General features: G+C 37.7%; 2 protein-coding genes across 5 annotated transcripts in view; both read left to right on the top strand.

Moving 5' to 3' along the window:
- TRAK2 (trafficking kinesin protein 2) overlaps positions 1 to 16,924 on the top strand; it is a 56,314-nt gene extending 39,390 nt beyond the window's left edge. Inside the window, exons 9-17 of the mRNA XM_074340039.2 lie at positions 61 to 191; positions 647 to 721; positions 1,787 to 1,924; positions 3,839 to 3,918; positions 4,222 to 4,425; positions 5,758 to 6,056; positions 8,070 to 8,336; positions 10,217 to 10,322; positions 12,893 to 16,924. Of these exons, the coding sequence (XP_074196140.1) occupies positions 61 to 191; positions 647 to 721; positions 1,787 to 1,924; positions 3,839 to 3,918; positions 4,222 to 4,425; positions 5,758 to 6,056; positions 8,070 to 8,336; positions 10,217 to 10,322; positions 12,893 to 13,571 (1,979 nt within the window). The 3' untranslated portion in view covers positions 13,572 to 16,924. The remainder of the gene's footprint in view (positions 1 to 60; positions 192 to 646; positions 722 to 1,786; positions 1,925 to 3,838; positions 3,919 to 4,221; positions 4,426 to 5,757; positions 6,057 to 8,069; positions 8,337 to 10,216; positions 10,323 to 12,892) is intronic.
- A 3,777-nt stretch (positions 16,925 to 20,701) lies between these two features.
- FLACC1 (flagellum associated containing coiled-coil domains 1) overlaps positions 20,702 to 24,672 on the top strand; it is a 38,734-nt gene continuing 34,763 nt past the window's right edge. For 3 of the 4 annotated variants that reach the window (XM_074340003.2, XM_019726799.3, XM_019726798.3), the window contains exon 1: positions 20,703 to 21,128. The gene's annotated coding sequence lies outside the window, so the exon portion shown is untranslated. Of the gene's footprint in view, positions 21,129 to 24,672 lie in introns of all 4 variants that reach the window. The other variant, XM_019726800.3, reaches the window with a different exon arrangement.

Genomic DNA, 24,672 nt, shown 5'->3' with positions numbered 1-24,672 from the left:
GTTTACCAACCCTTACCCTACATTTATATTAACTTCTAAATTTTTTATTTTGTTTCCAAGGTGAAACGAATGCTCAGATGTCCAAAATGACCGAAGAATTGTCTGGGAAGAGTGATGAACTGATGCAATACCAAGAAGAGATCTCCTCTCTCTTGTCTCAGATTATAGATCTTCAGCACAAACTTAAAGAAGTAAGTTCATTCATCCATTCATCCAATAGTTGTTTGTTAAGCACTGACCTAGAACCATGCACTCTGCTAAGTGCTAGATACATTAAGCAAAATAAACACGGTTTCTGCCCTTTTAAAGTGCTTGAGTCTGGTTGCTGTTTTAGTCTTTTCTCTGTCGTGAAGTATGATGAATAACTACTTTCATATCACTGTTTCTCTCCATAAAAATGGGGTTAGATCTTCCTCAGAAGGTTGTGATGGGAATTATTGACTCGTGCTCATTGTCCTTTGAACACCTTGATGGATTTTGTATTCTGCCCATTTTATTGCTCATATTTGGCTTTTGAAAGTTTAGATTTTTATAGGCCTCTACATAGACTGTACCCCTTAAAAGCACTCTTAAGGTGTCTTAAAAAGAGCAGCCTCTATTTTATATGGGAAGGCTTCACAGGTCTCTTTTAATATGTCGTTACTAGCATGTGATTGAGAAGGAAGAACTGAGACTTCACCTACAAGCTTCCAAAGATGCCCAAAGACAACTGACAATGGAGGTAATGAAATCTTCCTTTATCATGTGAATACAGGAGGGAGAGGAATGAATAGTTTCTTTCATCTTTATGAATAAGATTTAAAGTAACAACAGAAGATCAAGATGAAATTATGAGAGCTAAGAAGTAAAGCATTTAAAAAATTCTACCTCTGAAACTAATAACATGAAAGCATCCTTCTTGGCTCATAGGGAAAACCTTGACTTTTATAAGATTATTTAGGAATATGTGACCCTTTTACCAGTCATCTTAACTAACCCAACAGTTTTTAAAATGTCAGGAGAAATAGCAAAAATCTCTTACTTGGTATCTACATAAAAATTCTCTATATTCGATATAATGTAGTGGTTCTTTAGCGTGCATAAGAATCACCTGGCAGGGTGAGTTTCAAATGGAGATTCCTAGGCACCATCCCCAAAAGTGTTTCATTGAGTAAGTCTAAAATGAACACGTAGAATCTGCATTTTTAATAAGCATCCCCAGTCCTGGTGATGTAATAATCCAGTCCACTTACCACACTTGAAGAAATCTTTGAAGTTAAAATGTACTCTGAAAAGTATGTACTCTTTTTACCATGCTTGTGTCTCTAACAATAAAGAAGGTTCTGAAACAAGGGAGAAGAAACTACTTGTTTAGCTAATTGAGCACCCTGACATCATATACGATACTTTGCAACTTTATCTTGTCATTTATAGACTTCAGAATGATGTTTAAAATATATATACCTAACAGTATGCTAAATCTGACTGGACCATAACTACTGTACTTCTATAAGTTTTTTAAGGGTATGAAGCATTAAATATTGAATTAACAGTTATGGTTATCTCAGCTACATGTCAGATTTTTAGGAAATCATGTCTGTGTATAATTCTGACCAAGACACCCCTGATTCTGGCAGCTTGAAATACATATGTACTCTCCTTGCTTAGTTTATTTCAGAGTCTTTGTATTGAAATGAATTATATTCATAGACTTAGCTAGCTCTCTGGATGAAACTAATACTTATCCCAATGGGTTTTGTTATATGAGAATATAATAAAGTACGCTAATTACCATCCTTTCTTTCAGCTGCATGAGTTACAAGACAGGAATATGGAGTGTCTGGAAATGTTACATGAATCCCAAGAAGAAATAAAGGAACTTCGTAGTAGATCTAGCCCTGCTGCTCATCTCTACTTCTCCCAGTCACATGGGGCTTTTTCTGGGGTAAGGAACTGAGAAAGGTATTAGTATTGAAGGAAACTTGTTTAAGATGAGGTTGTCTTCAGAGTGATATGGTTTCTGATGGTATAAAGCATCTTAAGAAGAAATAACAAGGATTGTCACTGTTTCTGGAATTCACTTCCTGATTTAGGCCTTAATTTGCATTATCTACCTTATTACATTTTTTTACTGTAGCCTTCCTTCTAACAGATGACCATCCAGATTTATTGTAATATATGAGATGAGCCCCAAGGAAATTAGGTTTAGGTCTGTGTACCAGAGAGCTACTTAAACTTGGGTCATCCTTACCCGAGGCCCACCATGTGCCACTTATTCAAATAGTGCTCTGAACATCTGGAATCTTTTTCAATGGATCTTGAGTTTCTTGGTATAGTTAAGTCCAGTTAGAGTTAAGTAAGCCCCATGAGGGCAAGAATGTTGTTTATTTAATTCATCAATAAACAGTATTTTTTGAATTATAGAAATTAATGAAAACATCTGAGTTTATGCCAGAATTTGTAATGTTGGGTCAAAGACTTATTTTAACAATCTAGTTCTTCAACACTTACATGCAATCCTGTGAAAGTTTTTAAAAGACTGAAACTATAAATTCTAATAGATTTTCTGAAGAATATGGGGGCAGAATTTTTGGTTTTTAACTTTTTAATTTTGACATAACTTTAAATTTAAAATAAAATTCCAAAAACAGTACAAAAAACTCTCATATATCTTTCATCTAAATTCCTCAGTTTTTAACATTTTACTACATCTGTCATATCATTCTCTTATTTCCTTCTGGACCATTTAACAGTAAGTTGCAGATACACCATATTACCCCTTAATGCTTCAGTGTGTTTTTACTGACAACAAGGACACTCTCCTACATAACTGTGCTACAACCATCAACATCAGGAAACTGACATCGGTATAATACGTGATAATTGCCAGATGGTGACTTTCTAATTTCATCATGTTTTCAGCGTTTGCTAATTGCTATTCTTTTGTGAGTTAGAGCTTTCTGTCTGATTTATTCACTTGTTCACTTATTTCAGTATGGACTCACAGATTACTGTTTTAGTCAATGGATTATAATTTATTACTACTGTTTTTGATTTTGATACTCAAATTGTCCCACATATGGCCAGTGGGATCTCCTTCAAACTCATCTTGCCCTTTCCCTGTCACAGTCCTGGGATTGGCCATTTCTCCAAGTTGCTTTGTTTGCTTTTAATGAGGAATGGTATTTAGAATCCAAGATCTGGGTGCTCTGAGTCTGTTGCATCCAGGCCTTATCAGCAGGTAGAGCTAAGAAATATATGTATGTTCATATGTACATGCACACACACAAACACATCTATATCTATCTTTTATCCACACTGTTCACACCAGTACCTCCAACCCCAGTCATTGGCAGCTCAGCCCCACTGAGTGTGCCACCAGTGCTGTTTGAATCCTCATTTCTGACCAGGGGAAAGGGAAGCTTGCTTATTTTTCTTTTAATGATTTTTTTGTATTATAAAAGCTGTACATGTTTATTATAGAAAAATTAGAAATTACAGAGAAGCAATAAGAAATTGTTAAATATCATCAAATCCTGACCTCCACAGAATCACTGTTAATGTCTTGTTTTATAGCCTTTCACACCTTTTATTTTTGTGTGTCTGCATATGTAATATTTTCTATTTATCATATTGGTTTTTGCCACTGCTTTCCTGTAAAAATATACCATGAAAAAGTAGTTGGTTCTTGTTTAAAAGTTACATTTCCAGAATGTATTTTTTGTTCTATATTTTCTTGTATTATAACACCAGAAGGACTGGATTTTGGAGACCCTGTTCATTAACTTAAGGACAATTCATTTTTTCTTAACAGCCTTCTTACATGATCACTGTAGGAATCTCAAACTCTTTTTCTTAGGAATCTTTGGCAGCTGAGATCGAGGGGACCATGCGTAAAAAGCTGAGTTTGGATGAGGAATCTTCTCTCTTTAAACAAAAGTAAGTACAGATCAGATGTGTTGTTGTTCAACCACTGGGATGGAAATTTAAAAGAAAGCACAATCCAAAGTGATAGGTATTATGAGATTCAGCAGTAAGTCTGCTTACTTTTCAGTTTTTTGCTCTTAGTGCTCACATTTGTGAGAGAGTTCTCTTATTCTCAGTTTATTTTCTGATGATCTCTCCTAAACTTTAGAGGCTATTCAGGGCTTCTTTATTTTTAATCAACTGCACATACGTGTCTCTTTTCTAAAGCACTCCAGCAGTAGGCAGTGGCAATAATGAACACTTCTTTTTTGATAGAGCCCAACAGAAACGGGTATTTGATACCGTCAGGATTGCCAATGACACACGGGGCCGCTCTGTCCCATTCCCAGCTCTGCTGTCCATTCCAGGCTCCAACCATTCAAGTGTCATCATGACAGCAAAACCTTTTGAGTCTGGTTTACAACAAGCAGAGGACAAAACACTCCTGAGCCAGGCGAGCAACTCGGAGGAGATTCCAGGGTAAGAAATAGATCATGGCGGTGGTTCTGCATTTGTGGCATTGACATACCAGATTCACATACTCAAAGTCCCGCATTGCTCTGTGCTATCCCAAGGAAGTGCTGGAGCTGTCAGTTTTCATTCCACAATGATGCCCTGTATCATTGTTTGTATTAATAAGATCGATCCTTGATTTCATGAAAGTTTTTGGAGTGAAAAGGCCACATTTAATTAAGAGTGTTCAAAATGGAGCTTGCACTGAACTATGAAATTCTTCACTACTTCTTTGGTGTGGCAGAGTTTGAGTCTAAATCTTTTTTTGTGTTCAAAATCAAATTTGTTGGAATTTGTTTGGTCATTTGCAGTTATGCATAGCATCAGGTGACACTTGCTCATAACCCATGCTCATAATTCAGCTGCTTTAGTGCCTTCAGGATAAACAACAAGCTTGAATACGTATTGAGGAAAAGTAGCTTTCTCTTAATTTCCTATTTGTTTCAACTTAGATTCCCCCCCCCCCCCCCACTTTTCTGTAATTCAGTTCATTGAATTACCTTTAACTAGAAATTAAGCAGCATTACTTCAAAGTCAGCTGAAAGCTTTTGGAAAACAGATGTTTAGCACCTGAGAAAAATCTTTCCTAATGCAAAAATCCATTCCTCTGAGATCTGTGTGAATTCATACATAGTAGCCAGGAGCAACTGCAACTCAGCTTGCTATTCTCTTTTGATATCAATTTTAATTTTGACTAATTTTTTAAATGGTTAAAAGTGAAAAAAATGTGTAGCACAGAACTATGAAAATGCAGTATTTATAAATCTTGTTTTCTCTTAAATATTATACAATATTCATAGAGGATTCTATGGCCCAAAGGAAAATTTACCACATTTTAATATTTTTGAAATTGTTTATATTTTACAACTAGTGGCATGTTATAGTTTAATGAGCAGCATTTTTTTTCTTTCTTAGTAGTACATAAAATAATGGTGCCTTCTGTAATCAGTGGCATTAAAGATTCATGAAATAGGATAATATTTACTTTTTTGACCACCTAAACTGAATTTATAGATGGTCATATCAGTAGTTTCGTAAATTAAATGAAATAGAAAAGTTAGTAAACACAACCTAATAATAAAGTATGTTTTTTGCCTATCTGAAGTCATTTGAAATGATCTGTAAAAATGATATATAGCATTAATGATTTTGGTTTGTTGTTACTGTATTCCATATATCTAAGAGAAACGCCTATGTTTTTAAGATCAGTCTCTTGCACACTCACATTGTAGAAAGGAGAGGTCTAGGTTGTGCTGATGATCCTGACAGATCTAATCAATAGCTGTGATTTTCGTGTAGGAGCGCTCAGAAGGTGGGTCAGCCAGGACTCTCTGAAGATAGTGATTTGGCTACAGCACTGCATCGCCTTAGTCTGCGGCGACAGAACTACCTAAGTGAGAAGCAGTTCTTTGCTGACGAATGGGAGCGGAAGATCCATGTTTTGGCTGATCAGAGAGAAGGGATCAGTGCCTGTGGCACCTCCACAGACAGCCTTGCATCTCTATGCACTGACCAGTCGGAGATCACGGACCTCAGCAGTACCAGTTGCCTTCGGTGTTTTATGCCTGAAAAATTACAAATTGTCAAGCCCCTTGAAGGTAATAAATCAGTAAGGGCCATTTTCAAGCCACATTGCTTGTTGGCCTTTCCTTCCCCTAGAACTGTGATTTGTATCGTAACTGTAAGAGCACTATGTGCAGAATATATCTTATCTCCAAATCTCATAGTTTAGGTGACAGTGCATTGCAGTACTTTGTGGAAAATGAATGAAGAGAGCTGCATTCTCCAGGTCATCAGCCATCAGTTTTCTTTTACTGGGTTTTTTTTTTAACATAAATCTGAGGGAGGAAGAGGAACCTTTTCTTGTCCTTTGCTAAGCTATATCATTGATGGCCGTTTTCATGGTAAGATAAATGGGATATGATAAGTAAAAATAATCTAGATATAATATTTCATCTCTATCTTCCTTTTCAAAAGAGAGTTCTTTACCCAATTTTCATTTACTTAGAGGTATGTGTGCCTGTATTTTTCTTTTCAGTTCTGTTCATTTCAGTTCAGTTTCTGTTCTCTCCTAAGAGAAAACACGAATTCAAAATAAATTTCTTTGTTTTATAGAATATTGACAATCTTCAGATGATTCTCTGCTATTATTATAAGAGAGTCTGCATTAGACAAAATTTTGAGTAGGAAAGCCATGAGGACCCCTCAATCTCAGAAGTTCTATGTGTTAGTGGTGTTCATTAATGCTAGTGCAGGTATTTATCAGAGTTGCCATTTTTAGGATGAAATGACCATAGTGTCATAATTAGACATCGCATCTGGTGCAAATGCTTGGGGTGATCATTCACCAGGTTCGTAGACAGGAAGCATGGGGGGTATATCCACCTTTTATCATTTCCTTCATTTTCTTACTCTCCTTGCGAGCCTGGTGAAAGGAGAGTCATGAACAAGATGGGGACCTACACACACAAAAATCACTGAAATTTCAAGGTGTCTTCCATCCTAGGATCCTGGCTTTGACATCAAACTTAATAAGCTGAAGAAGTATTGATTTTTGTCACCTGGGAAAATAACAACCCCACCTGTGAGGCACATACCTTCCTTCTCATCACTGCCTCGGCATCCTGGTTGCTATAAAGAGTGTTGTTTTCCAGTTTTATTAGATACCTCCATACTGACTTCCATAGTGGCTGCACCAATCTGCAATCCCACCAACAGTGCACGAGGGTTCCCTTTTCTCCACATCCGCGCCAGCACTTGTTTATTGATTTATTGATGATAACCATTCTGACTGGAGTGAGGTGGTATCTCATTGTGGTTTTTACTTGCATTTCTCTGATGATTAGTGAGGTTGAGCATTTTTTCATATGTCTGTTGGCCATCTTGTATATCCTCTTTAGAAAAATGTCTCTTCATGCCCTCTGCCCATTTTTTAATTGGGTTGTTTGTCTTTTTGGTGTTGAGTTGAATGAGTTTTTTATGAATTTTGGCTATTAACCCCTTATCAGATGTATCATTGACAAATACCTTCTCCCATTCAGTAGGATGCCTTTTTGTTTTATTGATGGTTTCCTTTGCTGTGAAAAATTTTTTTATTTTGGTGTAATCCCGTATGTTTATTTTTTGTCTTACTTCCCTTGCCAGAGGGGATAGATCAGTAAAAGTATTACTAAGGGTAATGTCTGCAAATTTACTTCCTTTATTTTTTTGTAGGAGTTTTACGGTTTCAGATCTTACATATAAATCTTTAATCAATTTTGAATTTATTCTTGTATATGGTGTAAGAAAGTGGTCCAGCTTGAGGGGTGTAAATGTCTAACTATTGCACTGTTTTGTACACCTAAGCCTTAAAAAAAAGAAAAAAAAGTGTTTTTTCACCCCTGCTTTAGATGTCCCTTTTAAAGTTAACTTTTGAAATATCTTCAGCAACTTGTCGGTCTTCCACAGAGAACTTTAATTTGCAAATTTTACCAAAATGTTAAGACTAATAAGTAGTTTTATTATTATTACTTTTTCACACATGTAATTTCAGCTTCTGCTTCAAGATTTAATTTTTGTGGAAAATTTTAAACGTGCCTTGTTATTTATTTGTTTTTGTCTTGTGCATTCAGGATCACAAACTCTGCACCACTGGCAGCAGCTTGCTCAACCAAACTTAGGAACCATTCTTGACCCACGACCAGGTGTCATCACTAAAGGCTGTACCCAGTTGCCCAAGGATGCCATCTATCACCTCTCAGATTTAGAAGAGGATGAAGAGGAAGGTATCACTTTTCAGGTTCAGCAACCTCTTCAAGTGGAACAAAAACCTACAGATTCCAAGCCAGCAACAGGAATCTTTCTACCGCCCGTTACTTCTGCAGGTGGTCCAGCCACAGGTGAAAAGAGTGCTTTGTTGAATATAGTCTAGTAACTAGTAGTACTTTGCATCCTGACTTACTCTATGGTCAGCTTACTACCTCTACTTAAGCCTCACTGCAGTATACTTAGTCTTGAACGTAAGATAGTGAAAAATTAATGGCTTTAGTGGCCCTTCTAATTCTACTTTCCTTAGCCGGACTACATAAATCGATTGGGCAGAGAGAGAGAGATCAATTTAGTCAGTGGTTTGCAAACTTTCTGGGCTCAGGACCTCTTTATACTCTTAAAAATCACTGAGAATACAAGACAGCTTGTCTATATAGGTTGTATCTATTAATAATTACCATGTTAGAAATCAAAACTGAGAAATTATAAAAGTATTAACTCATTTAAAAATAATAATTACATGTTAACACAAATAATATGTTTTATGAAAAATAGCTATTTTTTAAGTAGTGCGAAGAATGGTTTTGTTTTACAGTTTTGCAAATCTCTAATTTGTGGCTTAGTAAAAGATAGATTCTCATATCAGCTTCCACATTCAGTCTTACAATTCGTTGTTTTGGTTGAAGGGTAAAGAAAATGCAGCCTCACATAGATACATAGTTGGAAAAGGAAAGATTATTTTAATACCCCTCAAGTATTTGTGGATATTCTTTATATAACACCAAAACTTAATAAATGGTAGTTTAAGGTTTATAGCAATGTGAAATCTGAAACCCTATCAGTGAACTTTTCATACTTTGCTACATTAAAATTTATTGGTCTATCCTACGCTTTGAATGCATCTTTTCCCCATGTATGATTTTGTAACATGCATTGATCATTTGGAAAATACTGGTTCACTGAGTTATGCCAATCTTCCAAATGTTGACACATTTCATTATATAGTAAAACCACCTTAATATTGCCACTTGTCTCATCTGATAAATCTGTTAGAATTAGGAAGCTTTCAAGCTCTCGGTGGATACAGGTTTTCCAAAACTCTCATTTTCACTCAAAATCTCAAATTTTGTCAGTGGCAGCAAACACTGTCAGCTGTTTTTCTTGAAGAGATAGTCTCACTACGTTCGTTTTCAAGAAAAATTTCTGCCAGATGGCCAAATCTGGGTAACTAGTTTGTCTGTTAGTTGTTCTTGCAAGTAAACACGGTGTCCCATGAAAAAATTTCAACTCATTTGCACATGCTCTTTTTGTCTAGATGAACGTTGCATCTCGGTATGCTACAGAGTGCCTAATGCTTACTTCCTATTTCATCACACAGAATATTGAAAAGAATTCAAGAGTTAACATTTAATAAATAATGTCCTTCATCAAGGACATTCTTATGTGAATCTGGCTTGTTTTTTTTAAAAACTGTAAGTGGACAACAGTGAAGAATACTAGTACAGCTTGGTGCCATTGCCCTGATTTTTGCTAAGGAGCCCTCAGTTTTACCCACCATAGCTTTGGGACCAGCAGTGCAAATGCCAACGTAATCGAAAATGCAGATGGCGTCTTAGCATCCCCATGAAAGTAGTTTTGATCTGTAGACTCCCACAAGGTCTGCAAACCACACTTTGAGAACCACTGAAGTAGATAGTTTGACTAGAAAGATTGGATGACTAGATCTTGGATTTTTGGGGGGTTTTTTAATGTATTTTTTCTCAGTATGTGTTTTTCTCTTGTTTCTAAGCTACTTCTAATCCTTTTAAATGATGGTGTTAAAGGATTCAGCTATATACTAACCAGTAACTACTAATGCAATATTTATGTGTGTTTCATTTCCAGATTTGGGGATTATTGTACAAATGACACTTGATAAATGCAATATTATTAATAAATAATAATGAACTGTTTACATTTTTAACCCTGTCTTTCAATTTTGTGTTTGATTCCCTAAAAATCTCTACTTCAGTTGCAACCTCAAACCCAGGGAAGTGTCTCTCGTGCACAAACTTGACATTCACCTTCACCACCTGTAGGATATTACATCCGTCTGATATCACTCAGGTTACCCCTAGGTAGGTCTGGGCAATTTGAGGCCTCACTTCTTTCTTTCTTCAACTATGTTTTTATGAATTTCTTTTAAAAATTACTTTCATTTTAATTCCCAGATTTTAAATTACTGTTCTGTGATCATTTGTCTTTAGAATATTTTCACATTGCATTTTCTCAATGGACAATTCTAAGTCTTTGAAGTAGCCAGGGCAAGTGGGTATATGCTGTGTAGATGAAGAAACTGAGGCAGAGGAGGTTTATGTGACATGTCCAAGGTTAGACAGGTAGTAAATAGCCCAATTGGAACTATACCCACAGTTAGCCAAACTGCAAGATTTGAGGGACCAGCCCTCCCACACCAGACAAGTTCATGGGGTTCCCAAAACCACTCTTTGATTTGATAATTTGCTAAAGGGACTCAAAGAATTTCACTGAAAGCTATTATGTTTGTGGTTACTATTTATTACGGGGAGAGAATACAGGTTAAAATTAGCCAAAGGAAGAGACAGTGAGCCAGAGTTGGGGAGGGTTCCCACCCACAAAGCGTCCCTTGTCCTGAGGATTCATTACTTCCCTGGCATCGATGCATGGTAGTGCACACACAGTACTGCCAACCAGGGAAGCTCACCCCAGCCTCTGTGTCCAGATTTTGTATTGAGGCTTCAGTGCATAGGCATGATCGGTTGGTTCATTGATTACCCATATGATTGAACTCATCTTCAGGTCCACTCACCCAAAGCCCCCACCCGAATCAAATCGTGGGTCTCTCTGGCATGGCCAGCCCTCACCCTGCAACTATTGGGTGTGGCCAGGCCCACCCCAAAATCTTCATCGCAAACAAAGACACTTCTGTCAGCGGTGGCACAGATTACCTCTCAGACCCCTCTAAGCAAGGCCAAATTCTTTACTACACAGTCTGTTAGTTGTTCTTGCAAGTAAAAGCGGTGTCCCGTCCCGTGAACAAATTTCAACTCAACTACACATGTGCTTTTCTTCTAGCTAACCATTGTATCTTGGTATGCGGCAGAGTGCTTAGTGGGTACTCCAACATGTAGTTGAGAGAGCTTTTTAAGCCATATTGCTACTATTTCTATCCCACCAATTCCCAAAAGAATCTAAGGTAGTTTTCAAAGATCTGTGGAACATTGCCGGGATAATGTTAACTAGGAGAGAAGAAAAATAAAACAAAAAAGAATCAAGAGTAAGGATATAAAACAGATAGAGAAATAAATTTAATGTACCAATTGGACCATAAAGTCTTACATACTTGCTAAGGTGAGCCATGCATTTGAGTCTCAACTTTCTAGCTGCTAGTGTGGAGGGAAATAAGAGTATGATTCACAATGTCTATAAGATAGAAGCAAATCAATTGTTTAGAGAGGCATTTGGGTGTTGTCCAATAAAAATCTCAGTCTGTGATGAACAGACATATCGGCAATCTTTCTACATTGTTCTTACAGTCAACAAGATAAGTTTTATAAAATTGGTTCTCTCAATTCAGGTTGATACCATCATATGAAGTATACAACTTGGGAAAGGATAGGCAATTCTACAGTAAAGCGGGGACAGGGAGGTAGGAGACGGGGAGTATAATACACACACTGCATCAGATCAGAGGTTCTTAGTTTAACCAAATTGTTTGTGTTTTGCTTTTATACAAGTTGGTATCTTGGTAAGTTTATTTATTAATCCTTATCTTGTATTTTGTTCATAATCTTTAAAAATCTTGATATCTTGATGTACCATTTTGTGTTGAAATGAAAGTTTATTAAATATGGTAACATTAGCACAGGGGGAGAAAATTGACTAAAGAAGTACTCTCTCCATTCTATCACCATTTTCTTGAGTGCACAATTTCTTGTTTAGTTTCTTTTTTCTTTTTAACAACATATTAAATAAGAAGAAAGATTCTAAAAACTGTTAAAGTTTTTAATTGTTTTTAATTGCCCAAAAACATATGTTCTAAGTCAAGGTTGAGAAAAATGTGTCCCTTGGTATCTCTATACTACTACTGTTTGGAATTAACATTCTTAAAAATGGAAATTTAACAGAACTTTATTAGTTCTCAGTAATATAAAATTGAAAGATTAAAAAGAAATAAATTTCTCCTTAGAAGAGCATCTTTGGTTTAATTCTGAAAGATTGTGTTTTCTAAAAAGTTGAAGTATTGTTTACTCATGGATTATTGTCTCTTGGTATATTTCACTTTATGGAGTGCATGTATTCATTTAGAGTTACTTTAATATTTACATTTCTTTTGTTTCCATCATAAAATTTATTTATATTCTGAGAGATATATATTTTAAGAGTTAAAATTTAAGAGTAAAGGTATCTAAGAGTAAACTTCCATGTTATGAAAAGAAATATGTTTCAATAAGTTCATAACTAAATGACAAATTACAAATAATTAGCCAGTCACTAAAGTAACATATCAAAATTTTCATTCCTTAGAGTTCGGTTACTAATGTGTTTGCTGTCCCTCTATATTTACTGTGGATAGCTACTGTAATTACTTAAATGCTGACTTGGAGATTGCTTCTTATTCTTAAGCTGTCTCTCCTGCTTTTTTTTTTTTTTTTTTTTTTTTTTTTAGCTCTGGGTTTCCTTTATTATCTTGTGGAAGTAGCAGTAGCAGTTCATCAAACACAGCGGTGAATCCTCCTGCTATGTCCTACAGACACAGCACTGGTGAATCCATCACCAACCGACGAGATTCCACCGTAACCTTCAGTAGCACCTTGGGCTTGGCCAAACTTCTACAAGAGCAAGGTATCTCCGCTCAAGTGTACCACGGCCCAGTTTCAGAGAACCCCCTCCTCCAGCCTCTCCCCAGAGCCCTGGCCATTCCTTCCACACCACCAAATTCACCATCTCACTCACCTTGCCCTTCTCCTCTGCCCTTTGAGCCTCGAGTGCATCTCTCTGAAAATTTTTTGGCCTCCCGACCAGCTGAAACATTCCTCCAGGAGAGGTATGGATTGAGACCTTCCCGAAACCCTCCTGATGTTGGCCAGTTGAAGATGAACTTAGTGGACAGGCTGAAGAGACTGGGGATAGCCAGAGTGATCAAAGCCCCTGATGCCCAAGAAAATGGAAGCAGCCACGAGGCAGAAATTGGTCTTCAAAGACCAGAGTCTGCAGTTTATTTAAATTCAGGTAGCAACTTACTGAGTGGATTGCGGAGGAATCAGAGTCTTCCAATCATGATGGGTAGCTTTGGCGCCTCAGTCTGCGCACCCTCACCCAAAATGGATGTCCTGAAGGAAGACTGAGGTTCAGCACTTCACTGACCTCTTAACGCACATTAGCCGATGAAGGAGAGATTTGCACTGATACATATACATGTCGTCTGGTCTAACTGAGGGAACAGGAATGTTGCAGAAGGGTTGTGAACGTGGGAAGAGGGAAGTGGAAGAGTGGAAGCAGAATGGGGATGAGAGCCTAAGGAATGAGATCTAATCTAATAAGTTGAAAGTATAAATGAATGGGTCCTGAGTGTCTGGAGGCAGAAGAGGAAGAAAGGTTTACTATAGTCCTTCAGTTGTGTTTTCTTGTCTTGAAAATAAAAAGTGACTAGAAAATAAATTCAGTAATATTGAAACATACCGGAAATACTAAACTTGCCTAGGACTTTTCTGGGAAGCATAAGCAGGGAGCACCCAGGTTAGGAGATGGGAAGAGAAAGAGAGCAGCTTTGACTGTTGCCTAAAGAAAACTGTTCTGGAAGGTTGGGGTAAGCTCGGTCTGTTACTGAGACAGCAGGAAGGTGGCCTTTATGTTTTCTCCTGTTGATGTCTGGTTAAATTACACATCCATCAAGTGGTATGCTCACAGCATTAGCAAACAAGGAATTTCATTAGAGCGGAATAGTAGACTCCCTTTTTTCCTTTCTGTTTTCAAGACTTTGAGCCTCTGGGACCCCAAACATCACCCAAACTTCGTTTGTATTTGTCATTAACACAAGTTTAATTTTTTTAAATTTGTATTTTTATACAACATCCAAAAAACACAACATGTAAAAGGGATTTACTTTAAGAAGGAAATATGGGTAAAATGGAACCAAGGAAACTTGTTTTCAGAAGATTTCTTCTGGATAAGTGTAGCGGCCAAGGAGTGAGTAACTAACTACATGTCTCTCAAATTTCCTTGGAGGCTGGATGGGGTTAAAACAAACGTACAATCAGTAGGAATTAGAGAATGTTGTATATTTATGTCTGTAAGTTCTTTTTATAAGGAAAGTTGATTGCAACTAAACTTTTTCCAAAGTGCTATGCATATTTTAAATGAAAGTTGACGTGTATTTGCACAAAAATTCTCAGGCACATTAAATTATTATAAGCTGAAGTAAAACCCAGGTGCTTGCTTTGAGACTGGTTTTTTTAATGTAAAATAAAATTAAAATGTATTTGCCTTTTTCTAGATATCTGTAAAATTATATGATGAACTTTCTAATGGAAGAGTTAAAACTTTTGCTTTTACCTCTGGTGGCTTCTTTCTTTCTTTCTTCTTCCTTCCTTCCTTCCTTCCTTCCTTCCTTCCTTCCTTCCTTCCTTCCGTCCTTCCTTCCTTCCTTCCTTCCTTCCTTCCGTCCTTCCTTCCTTCCTTTTTTCCTATGTGAAATAACAAGGTGAAACTAGGGGGATTAGGTTTCAGCATTCAGCATTGTGATGCAAGGCTGTGAATTGGAAAGAAACAGATCTGTTTTCTGAGTGTTGCTGATCAATCGGTCTGCTCCTCATCCAATGACAAGCTTTATCTAAACGGCAGTTCAGAAAGAAATACCATTATATGAAAGGCATGATGGAGAGAAGATGAGGGAGGGGGCTAATTATTTTATCTTTGAAAACGAGAGGCATATTACTTGACTTTTGGTGCTTAATTTGCACATCTTTTGCTCCTTTGTACTGACTTAACTGAAAGGAATTTTCTGAAGAATTCTTATTAAGAGTCTTGCTCCTGTGGTTCCCACCGATGCGCTTATTCTTCTCTCCTCCTGGGGTGCCTTTCAAGAACTATGTGCTCAAAAGGGCAGAAAAACAACATGCATGCTGTGGGAAGAATGTGTGAGTTTTCCATGCTTTTTAGAGTCTTTTAATAAAACTTTTCTAAGTCCGTTTCTTAAAAACAGAAAGTGAAAGTATCCTTCCCCCTCGCTCCCCTTCTCTCCGTCATGCTGAGTACAGCAGACCTTACACATACGTGTTCAGAAAGGATTCCCACTGAATGTAAATGTCCCTGAATGTGGTGGGCATTGGCTGGAGAATTCCTGATGTAATATTGTTTCCAAAATATCCCAATTCGCTTCTTTTTTAAATAGTGATTGAGTTTCTACTTCATAAAGTAATTCTGGGGTGCTTATTTTAGCCAATTCTTAAAGCTTTTTATTTATTCCCTTAAGAAAGTAATCTTCCTGTTGCCAGCTTCTAAGAGACATCAGGAAATAGGAAAATACAGGGCTAGAGAGGAGTACAAAGTGTGAAATTGACAGATTTGTATCTTTTATGTAAATTAAGCTAGTACTTGGCGTAGTCTGTCTAATTAGCATACTTTTCTGTAACCTATGCTAAAAAAAAAAAAACGATCACTTTAGAGGCCGGGCAAGGGCGTATTCATAGCCAAATAAACACATCTGATTAAAGAGAAGCAGACTTAGGTTTTTGAAAATTAGATTTACGTTGCTGTTCCACCAGAAGCAGAATTGGATACTGGTGCACGCTTTTCTCTAGAAATGAATCCTGTTTTGAATTGGGTTTTGCTGGTTTTTGAAGTTTCCACCTAAAATCATTTTTGATACAGCCTGAGAATCTTTATTATAACAAACTTGTGTGCAAACTATAGTCAGAAGAACTGGAGCCTTATAGTAAGTTCCTCTTCCTTTTATCTGTTATGCTTTAACACTGTTCACATTTTAGTTTTTCTATATCAACTGTGTACATATTTTTATGCGAGTATAGGAAACTCCGATCTTTTTCTCCTTCAAAGTTTTCAGCGATTATACCTCAGGTATTTCTGAGTATCCTGTTATATAATAGGACGGATACCTTCGTAAGCTCAGAATTAAAGGTACTCCTGAAGTATGATGATCCCAAATCTTATGTAAATAACCTGAGGCATGTGTCTTAGGGAGAAGTTAATAACCATTGTTCAAGTAGTTTTTAAAAAAGAATTTGTACTCTGTTCTTTGTTTGACATGAATGAACAGACTTTGGCAAAGAAAGGAAATAAGTTAGAGGCAGCTCCCAAGAGCATTTTCAAGGGTGTATTTTATACAGTATTCAAAACCTGTTACTTTTTCTGACCATTCTAGTACATAATTTGTACTACTTGTTGGTTACTAACATTGAGTTTTGACATCTGGAACTAGAGCTCTGAGTGTCTAATGGTCCGCTCCTTTGATGTCAGATGCCTGTAAGCTTGTACTCCAAGTGCAGCAGACAGTGTCTACACTGAGAGCTTGCTTTGCAGAGCACAGCTACCTAGGAGTGGCAAAGTGCCCTGTGGGGCGGCCAGGGAAATCCTGTTTGATATCTGGGGTTGATTTTGTCAAACAGCTCTTTGTTGCACCTACCTTTGCTTTGTCAAATGTAAATCAGATAATAAACATGAGTATCTTCTTAAATTTTCATTTGTCTCCTGTGTATTTGTCCCAGTTCTTTTCATAAATAGTCCTGCATTAAGTCTTTCCATTTTATTTTGTTGTTTTGGGTACAGAAAACAACCTATATTTGTCAAACCAACCCAAAACAAACCCAGCAGTAGTGGTACTTAGTAGATCTTATTGTATTTCTTAGATATTTGTTTAAAACACAGAATAGACAGAGTATCTGTATATGCTGTATTTCTTCCTTAGCAAAGTACCAGCAACAAAAAGTAAAATCTGAAGTCACTGATATGCAGATTTTTAGTTTGAAAGTATTTAGGAAATGTGAAGCAATTCTTCCTTCTTACAGTCCACAATATACTGTTGATATTCTTAGCTCTTTAGAAACTGTTTCCAAGAAACAATTTAAAAATTGTTGGACTCTGGTAGAGAAAGTTATTTGATATTCTCATCTTCGTCACAGTTTAGTTGCTGTGTTTTTTAAATTCATCTAATATCCATTTAGAATTATGAATATTTTGTGAGGAATAAGTGAAATGTGAGTATGTACTTGTTTGATATGAAATTTAATGGTATTTCCAACATTTTGAATTGTTTCTTTCACAAATCATTATAGTAGATGTGTTTAAGTCCAAAAACCAGACGAGAGAAAAGATTTGATGCTTTCAGCATCCTGTTAATTTCCATCTGTTTTTATTAAGTTTGAGTTATACTAGTATCAAGCTTTGATTTTCATTAGTTTTTTTTTTTTTTTTTAAATAAAAGCCAAATAAGGGCCATAAAATTTTCAAATGAACAAATGTTGCTGTGCAGATTTGACAGAGATGCTGAAATATAACTGTTGGCCTGGCAGGCAGTGTTGCCAGCAATAGCATGAAGTGTTTTGTTCTTCAGTGTGAGAAAGTATGAGGAAAGCACACCGAAGGTGATGTGAGATGTTAGGGAAAAATACAGAAAAGCCAATATATAAACATCAAAGGATTATTTCATTAAATGTATTTTTCTTGCCTTCTCGGCAAAATCACTAATGTTGGTAGCATCAGTCCCCTTCCTGGGTCTTTGGAAAGAGTCTTTCATGCAATGCCCAAGTTCCCCTAAATTCAACCAAAGAGAGAGCAGTTAACTCTTAGTCCCAGAAGCCTTCATTCCCTTCCCCGCCACCATTTTGGAGCTGACAAAGTTGTACCAATGTCTAAACAGAGGAAAGGAGGAAAAAAATCCCAAAGTAGTGGTAATTTGTGTTAAACCTTGGCCAAGTCAACTGGCTCCTTCCTGTGTATCTTTGTTTTTAACCACTCTACACATAAGACCCAAATCCTGCTCTTTTTAAATCATAAGGAAGCATTTTAATATAAAATTTCAGACAATAAACAGATTCAGAGAAAATATCCAATCTCTCGTGGATGACTACTCAAATCTATACATTGTTCTCTTTTTACCTTTTTTCCCTCCCTTTTAGCTTTTGAAGTCTGTCTCCATCTAGCGTGCTAATGGTACTTGGGGTTGTGGCAGCCATAGTGCAACCACAAGGCTCCCCTCAGGCGACACACAGGCTGGCATGACAGAATCACGTAAAGAACCCAGCTCTCTGATGACATTGCTGAAACTGCATCAACTGGTAGCACCACCTCCATGTTTTATATTTCATGAAATTAAGAAACCTCTTTGGTTTAAGGACTTTCATTCAAGTGATAGTTGTACATATTTTAACTTACACATTGAGAAATACTGTCGTAAATATTGGGCTTCTCCGGGCTCTGTTGTAGACACCTCTTCTCTTCTTACATAACACCCTTTCCCTGTGTGAGCTCATCCGTAGCTTTAAATATTATCCACTCTGAGACTCCTAAAGTGTTTTCAACCCAGACTCCTTTGAATTCCCAAAACATGTAATAAACTCTGTAATAGACATCACCATTTCAATGTCTCCCTGGCATCACAAACTCAACATATCCAAGCCTGAAGTCAGAATCTGCTCCCCTGAGCCGTTTTATCCCCTGACTGTCCCATCTCAATAAATGGCACCACCATCTACTCAACCACTTGAGCTAGAAACCCAGGACTCATTGCCTCCTTTCCCTCAACCTGGGATCCAATCAGTCAAGTCCTGTTGCATCCTCTTCTCTCCATCCCACTGCTGTTCCCTCAGTTGAGGCCCCAATTGTGTCTCCTTTGCCCACTGCCGCAGACTCCTAACTGGTTTCCCTGCCTCTTGTCTCGGCCCCTCCAGTGTTTCTCTACATTGCAGTCAAAATGATTTCTCTAGTATGCAGAGCTAGTCAGGTTCCTTCTCTGATTAAAACTGTTGTCTGACTCATCAGACTAGAAGAGAGTCCCTGCTATACACTCACACTGCATCTGGTAAGTTTCATTGTGCGTTTATTGAATTTATTGTCTGTTGTGACCTGCACAACACAAGCCGTGGGAAGGCGAGGGTTAAACTACAATAAAGAGACAGAGACTCAAATAGTGTTAAATCACAGAGGACCAAGGGACTCACAGCCTCAAGAGACTGGAGCCCCGAATCGGGTCGTCGTCAGTATTTATTGATTTCTTACAATAAGCATCACATGATTAGGGGCAGGGTCTGCGAAACTCTTACACCACACTATAATAAAAATATTTCCAATTCCCACATATTTGTCCCAAAGCAACCGATGCACATCGTCCCCAGATGACTAAGGTGCAGTAAGTACAACCCCTGGGGGAGCAAGTCTCACAAGGTAAAACTATCCCATGAGCTAAGCAGAAAGAGCCAGATCTTATTGCTCTAATGGGTCCTTTGCACAATAGGGGCATGCATCAGCAGCTTCTGTAAGAACAAGGAGGAGGGGTATGGCTTCCTCCTGACTTTTATTATGTCAGCCCATGGGAGTCCCAAAGGGGTCCCGTCTGGCTTAAGTTGTCCCTCCCTTGAGGAATCTTACTCGTCTTTGACTGCAGACCCTTCTCCTGAGGACCAGATGAAGAGACTCAGGATATTATAAACTCAACCCCAAAGATGCACAGTCCCGCAGTCTTCTTTCCCTAAGGAAAGGTTGGAGGGGACAGATGGCTAGGCTGCTGGGTGACCACAATTGTCTCTTTCCCCTCTATGGACCACAGGAATGGAGGTACCTCACAAAAGTGCCTGGCACACAGTCGATAATAAATGTGGAATACAATGAATGCATAAATTTATAACAATGGTTTGTAAACTATGGGTTGTGAACCATCAGTGGATAATGAGATCAGTGCAGTGGATTTATAGTCAGCTTTCATTTTACGTAGAAGAGAAAGAATCAGATGAGAATTAGTAATAAGGATATTATTTCATACAACTTTTTATTTCAAAATGTATAAAATATATTTCTTATAGTGAGTTGCAATAAAATAAAAGGAAAGCCGCTGGTCTATAATAAGCAGGCATTTTTTTCTTTAATGAGAAAAAGTAGCTTTACTTGGGGGGAAAAAAAACCCTGAATTCCTGGCACCTGAAAAAGACTCCTGCCCTGGGGGATTTGTACTTCTACAGATTTCAAAACTTGAAATTCAAGGAAGTGGCTACTTTAGAGTTTTAGGTGTTTGTGAGCAAATATCAGAGGAGCTTAAAAATCCATCACAGGTCCTGTCTGGCAACTGCTGCGATGGGCCAGTTAAGCCTAACAGTGCTGTTTAATTTCCTCTGAAAGTATATCGTCAGTGTATTTTGTCTCATGTCTTGGAGAATTTCTTAACTGGCTGCTTCTCCAGCCTTTTTTTCTTTAAGAGCAGAGTGCCTGAGCAAGTCAGGTGCTGCCATTCTGTTTCCATAGCAATAAAAGAAACAAACCTTGGCCTGCCACCTCCTCTGGCCAAACCTCAAGGACAACTCAAGGCCCAAGTCAAGGGAATCTGAATGGAGGGGTGACTTTCTCCCCGAGTTTGACTTTCATTGCAATTTCAGAAGACTCAGACTGAATCGTCTTTAGAAGGGACATTTGCGCTCATGCCAGTTCAACCTTTGTAAACGCCTGTGCCTGGGATTCACTGGAAGTCTGTCTCTCTGCACTACACATACTCTGCATTTTCTGCTTTGGCATTGGAGTGACCAGTAAACTCTTGAGTTCTGGAACCTCTGGATTTAACCTACAATGAATTCTGATTTTGTCTCGATGGGAAACAGTTTCTCTATAACATTGTGGTGTCTTTAAGACTCTCAACTTGGGAAAGAACCACGTGGGAAAAACAAATCTTTGGACAGTCCAAGGTAAGCTCTTTGGAAAAGATGTTCTATATAATTTTTTTTCTTCTGATTATTAATACTAACCAGTGACCTTTCTGAAGGGTCCGCTACCTGGTGTCACAAGGTGGCACATTCAGTCCACTGAGCCTCGGGCAAAGTCATTAGGGAGCGATGCAGGAATGGCAAAGAATGGGGAGAAAGAATCCTAAATCACACACGCATGTGCACACTCGCGTGCGCGTGCGCACACACACACACACACACACACACACACTTCTGTATGCTTAGAGCCATGCAATGCAACATCAAGCCACTGTGAATACAGTAGATCTGTCTATGCTGATGTAGAAATACCTACTAAATATCCTGTTATGTATAAAGAGCAAGGCATGGCCTGGTGTGTAAAGTATGCTCTCATGTATGTAAAATCTTCATGTATCGAGAGAGAGAGAACACTTCTGGGAGGATACCCCAAACAACTTAACAGTGGTTTCCTCTTGGGAGAGTACTGGAAGTTGAGGGATGATGTTTAGTTAGTATTATGCACAGTTATTGGAATATTGAAATAGTACCATACTGCTTGTGTGTATACGAGTATACATTGTCCAAGCCCGTCACCTCCCCTGGCACCCCCAGACTTCCTCATGATTCAGCAACTCAGGGGTTAATGCCTGGCATGAGGGTAGGAGTGGGGTCCACCAGTTCCCCTGTTCCAGCCCTGTAGCCCATATATATTCTGATTGTCTTACTAGTTATTAAATATTTTGAGTATCACCTCCATGGGTGTTTGGAAGAAGAGGCCTTCACTTTTTTTTTTTTAATTTATTTTTTAAATTTATTGGGGTGACAATTGTTAGTAAAATTACATAGATTTCAGGTGTACAATTCTGTATTACATCATCTATAAATCCCATTGTGTGTTCACCACCCAGAGTCAGTTCTCCTTCCATCACCATATATTTGATCCCCCTTACCCTCATCTCCCACCCCTCACCTCCCTTACCCTCTGGTAACCACTAAACTATTGTCTGTGTCTATGAGTTTCTGTTTCTCATTTGTTTGTCTTGTTCTTTTGTTGTTTTTGGTTTATATACCACATATCAGTGAAATCACATGGTTCTCTGCTTTTTCTGTCTGACTTATTTCGCTCAGCATTACACTCTCAAGATCCATCCATGTTGTCACAAATGTTCCTAGGGCCTTCACTTTTTAAGAGCAAAAGCATATATGCCACAGCATTGTTTATAATAGAAAGAAAGGAAAAAACAAAATGTTCATCAATACAAAACTGATTAAAATTGTAAACAGGTACATTCATTGAATAGAAATTTACACAGTTATGATGATACAGGAGCAAATCTCAGACTTGCTTTAAAGATCTGCTTTAAGTATAATTTAAGTTATACATTTGCTTTAAATTTACTTTAAAATAATATGATGTTGGAGGAGTGGACTGGGTATAGATGAATGAGATTAGCCACAAATTGCTACCTGTTGAAGCTAGATGGTGGGTGAGCTCATTATACTCTTTTCTCTGCTTTTGTACATTTAAAAATTTTCTCCACAGTAAACTTAAGTTTAAAAATTGATGATTATATGTATAGTTACTGACATTAAAAGAAGCTCAGGACATTATTGAAAAAAGATTATCTACAACATAAGTAGAGTTTATTTCCGTTTATGGACAGTTATATAAAACTGTTTCTTTAGAGAGAATTCTAGAAGACATTAACCAAAATATTTTCAGAGGTCATTTCTAGATGTTTAGTATTTTGGATAATTTTTACTTCCTTAGGTTTTTCTGTGCTATAATTTTCTTTACAATGATCCTATTTCAATTTAACACACACAAATGAATAAACCTATTCTCCCCAAAAACTTAGAAAGGAAAGCTTCTGTAAACAAAATACCATTGGGGTTCATAATATTCCTAACTCAGTTACCAGTTTTTGAGAACCTAATGTGTGCAAGATAGTATGCCAAGAGCTTTCCTGACATGGTCTCATTTCATGTGCATGACAGCCCAATGAGGTGTAAACTCTCATGTTCCCATTTTCCAGATGAGGAAACTGAGAATTTTCTGAGAAACAGAAACTGAGAAACAGTAAATTTGTTGAGGTCACACAGCTGGTAAGCAGAGGAGCCTCTATGCCGTCAGGCCCATCTGACCCAAAAGCCCAAGGGAAATTTTAGTAAAGAGTGTTGTAGAGGAAAAAACAAAATCATAATACTGACATTCTGGCCCAATTTTCATTTTTCAATATATTCTTTTCTAATCCTTTTCTGTATAGGTACATACTTCTACAAAATTGTATCCATTGCATACATACCATTTTATATCTTTGTTTATAAACATTTCTTCATGTTTCCACAGGTTTTAAAGTGGTCAGTTAAAAATCTATGTAAAACTCCATCTAGTGGTTGTGCCATAATTTACCTATGCATTTTGGTTTTTTAATTCTAACTTTTAATATTATCTATGACATTGTAGTGACCGTTACATTTTTGCAGTTTCATCTGTGGATCTCTTTTCTCCTTGTTGAACTAGTTCCTGTGCTTACAGCCACCCACTTTATTAGTCAGGCAATACATATTTATCAAATACTCATTGCAGACAAGTTACCTTGCCAGGTTCTGGCAGGGGGTGGAGGGCACAGAGAATGACGTGGTGAAGTCCAGGACTTCAGGAATGGCACAGTCCAGATGGGCAGACAAGAAATGTAAGAGGGAAGGCAGTTTCTGGGAGCTGGCCTGCCCTAGCCGCTCACTTCCTGCCTCAGGGCCTCCTGCTAACTCCCCTGAGTTCTGGATTGGACCCTGTCTTCACTGGAAGCTGATACAAGATCCTAAACAGAAGCAAAACTACTACCTTGCTACTGCTGCCGCCTCCTTTCAGATTCTCACCTGAATTCTAGCCCCTGTGGCATTGTCTTCTCACCTAGGATGTTCCACCAGATCTGCTTCCCTGAACTCATTTCCCTGAGATATCCTGACCAGGGCCCCAAACACGGGAGAACACAAACAGCTAGATATGGAGGCCCTGTCCTTAGACCTCGTGAACTGGGTTTCTCAAGCTTCAGTCATGGTATAGAAAAAGGGTTTGTTTCATTTTTCAGCTGATTCTTAAGTAAATTTATTCCAGTGTACTATTGGAAACCAGTCACTGACTTAGAAATTTGAATTAAATCGGCTGTCATTGTAATGCTTCTGTTGGTCTCTTGGCTCTCATAATGTTTTTGGTGTTGGTTTTGTTTTTTATCAAATAATTCACCGACATCATTTAAAAATCAAACCATGATAAAAATTCATTGATGAAACGTTACAATTTCTGCCCCACCCCTCCTTACTTCTCAGTTCTATTCTCAGTGTGTTCCCTAGAGACAGTTATTTTCAACTCTTTTTGCTATTTCTTTCGGAATTTAGCTTCATGCTGCTAAATAATTTCTCTACTCCATTTGTTAATTTTTCAATTTTAGACATTTTCTATTGACTTCCTGGTCTGGTATGTAGGATTTAATACTTACACATCCTCTCTCCAGTGCCCGCCCCCCCAATCTTTTAGAGTTAA

The sequence above is a fragment of the Rhinolophus sinicus genome, chromosome 17, assembly GCF_057876585.1.
Source record: "Rhinolophus sinicus isolate RSI-liver-muscle chromosome 17, RSI-T2T, whole genome shotgun sequence".
Lineage (NCBI taxonomy): Eukaryota > Metazoa > Chordata > Mammalia > Chiroptera > Rhinolophidae > Rhinolophus > Rhinolophus sinicus.
The sequence above is the reverse complement of the archived record's forward strand: the minus strand, read 5'-3'. Positions and strand labels throughout refer to the sequence as shown.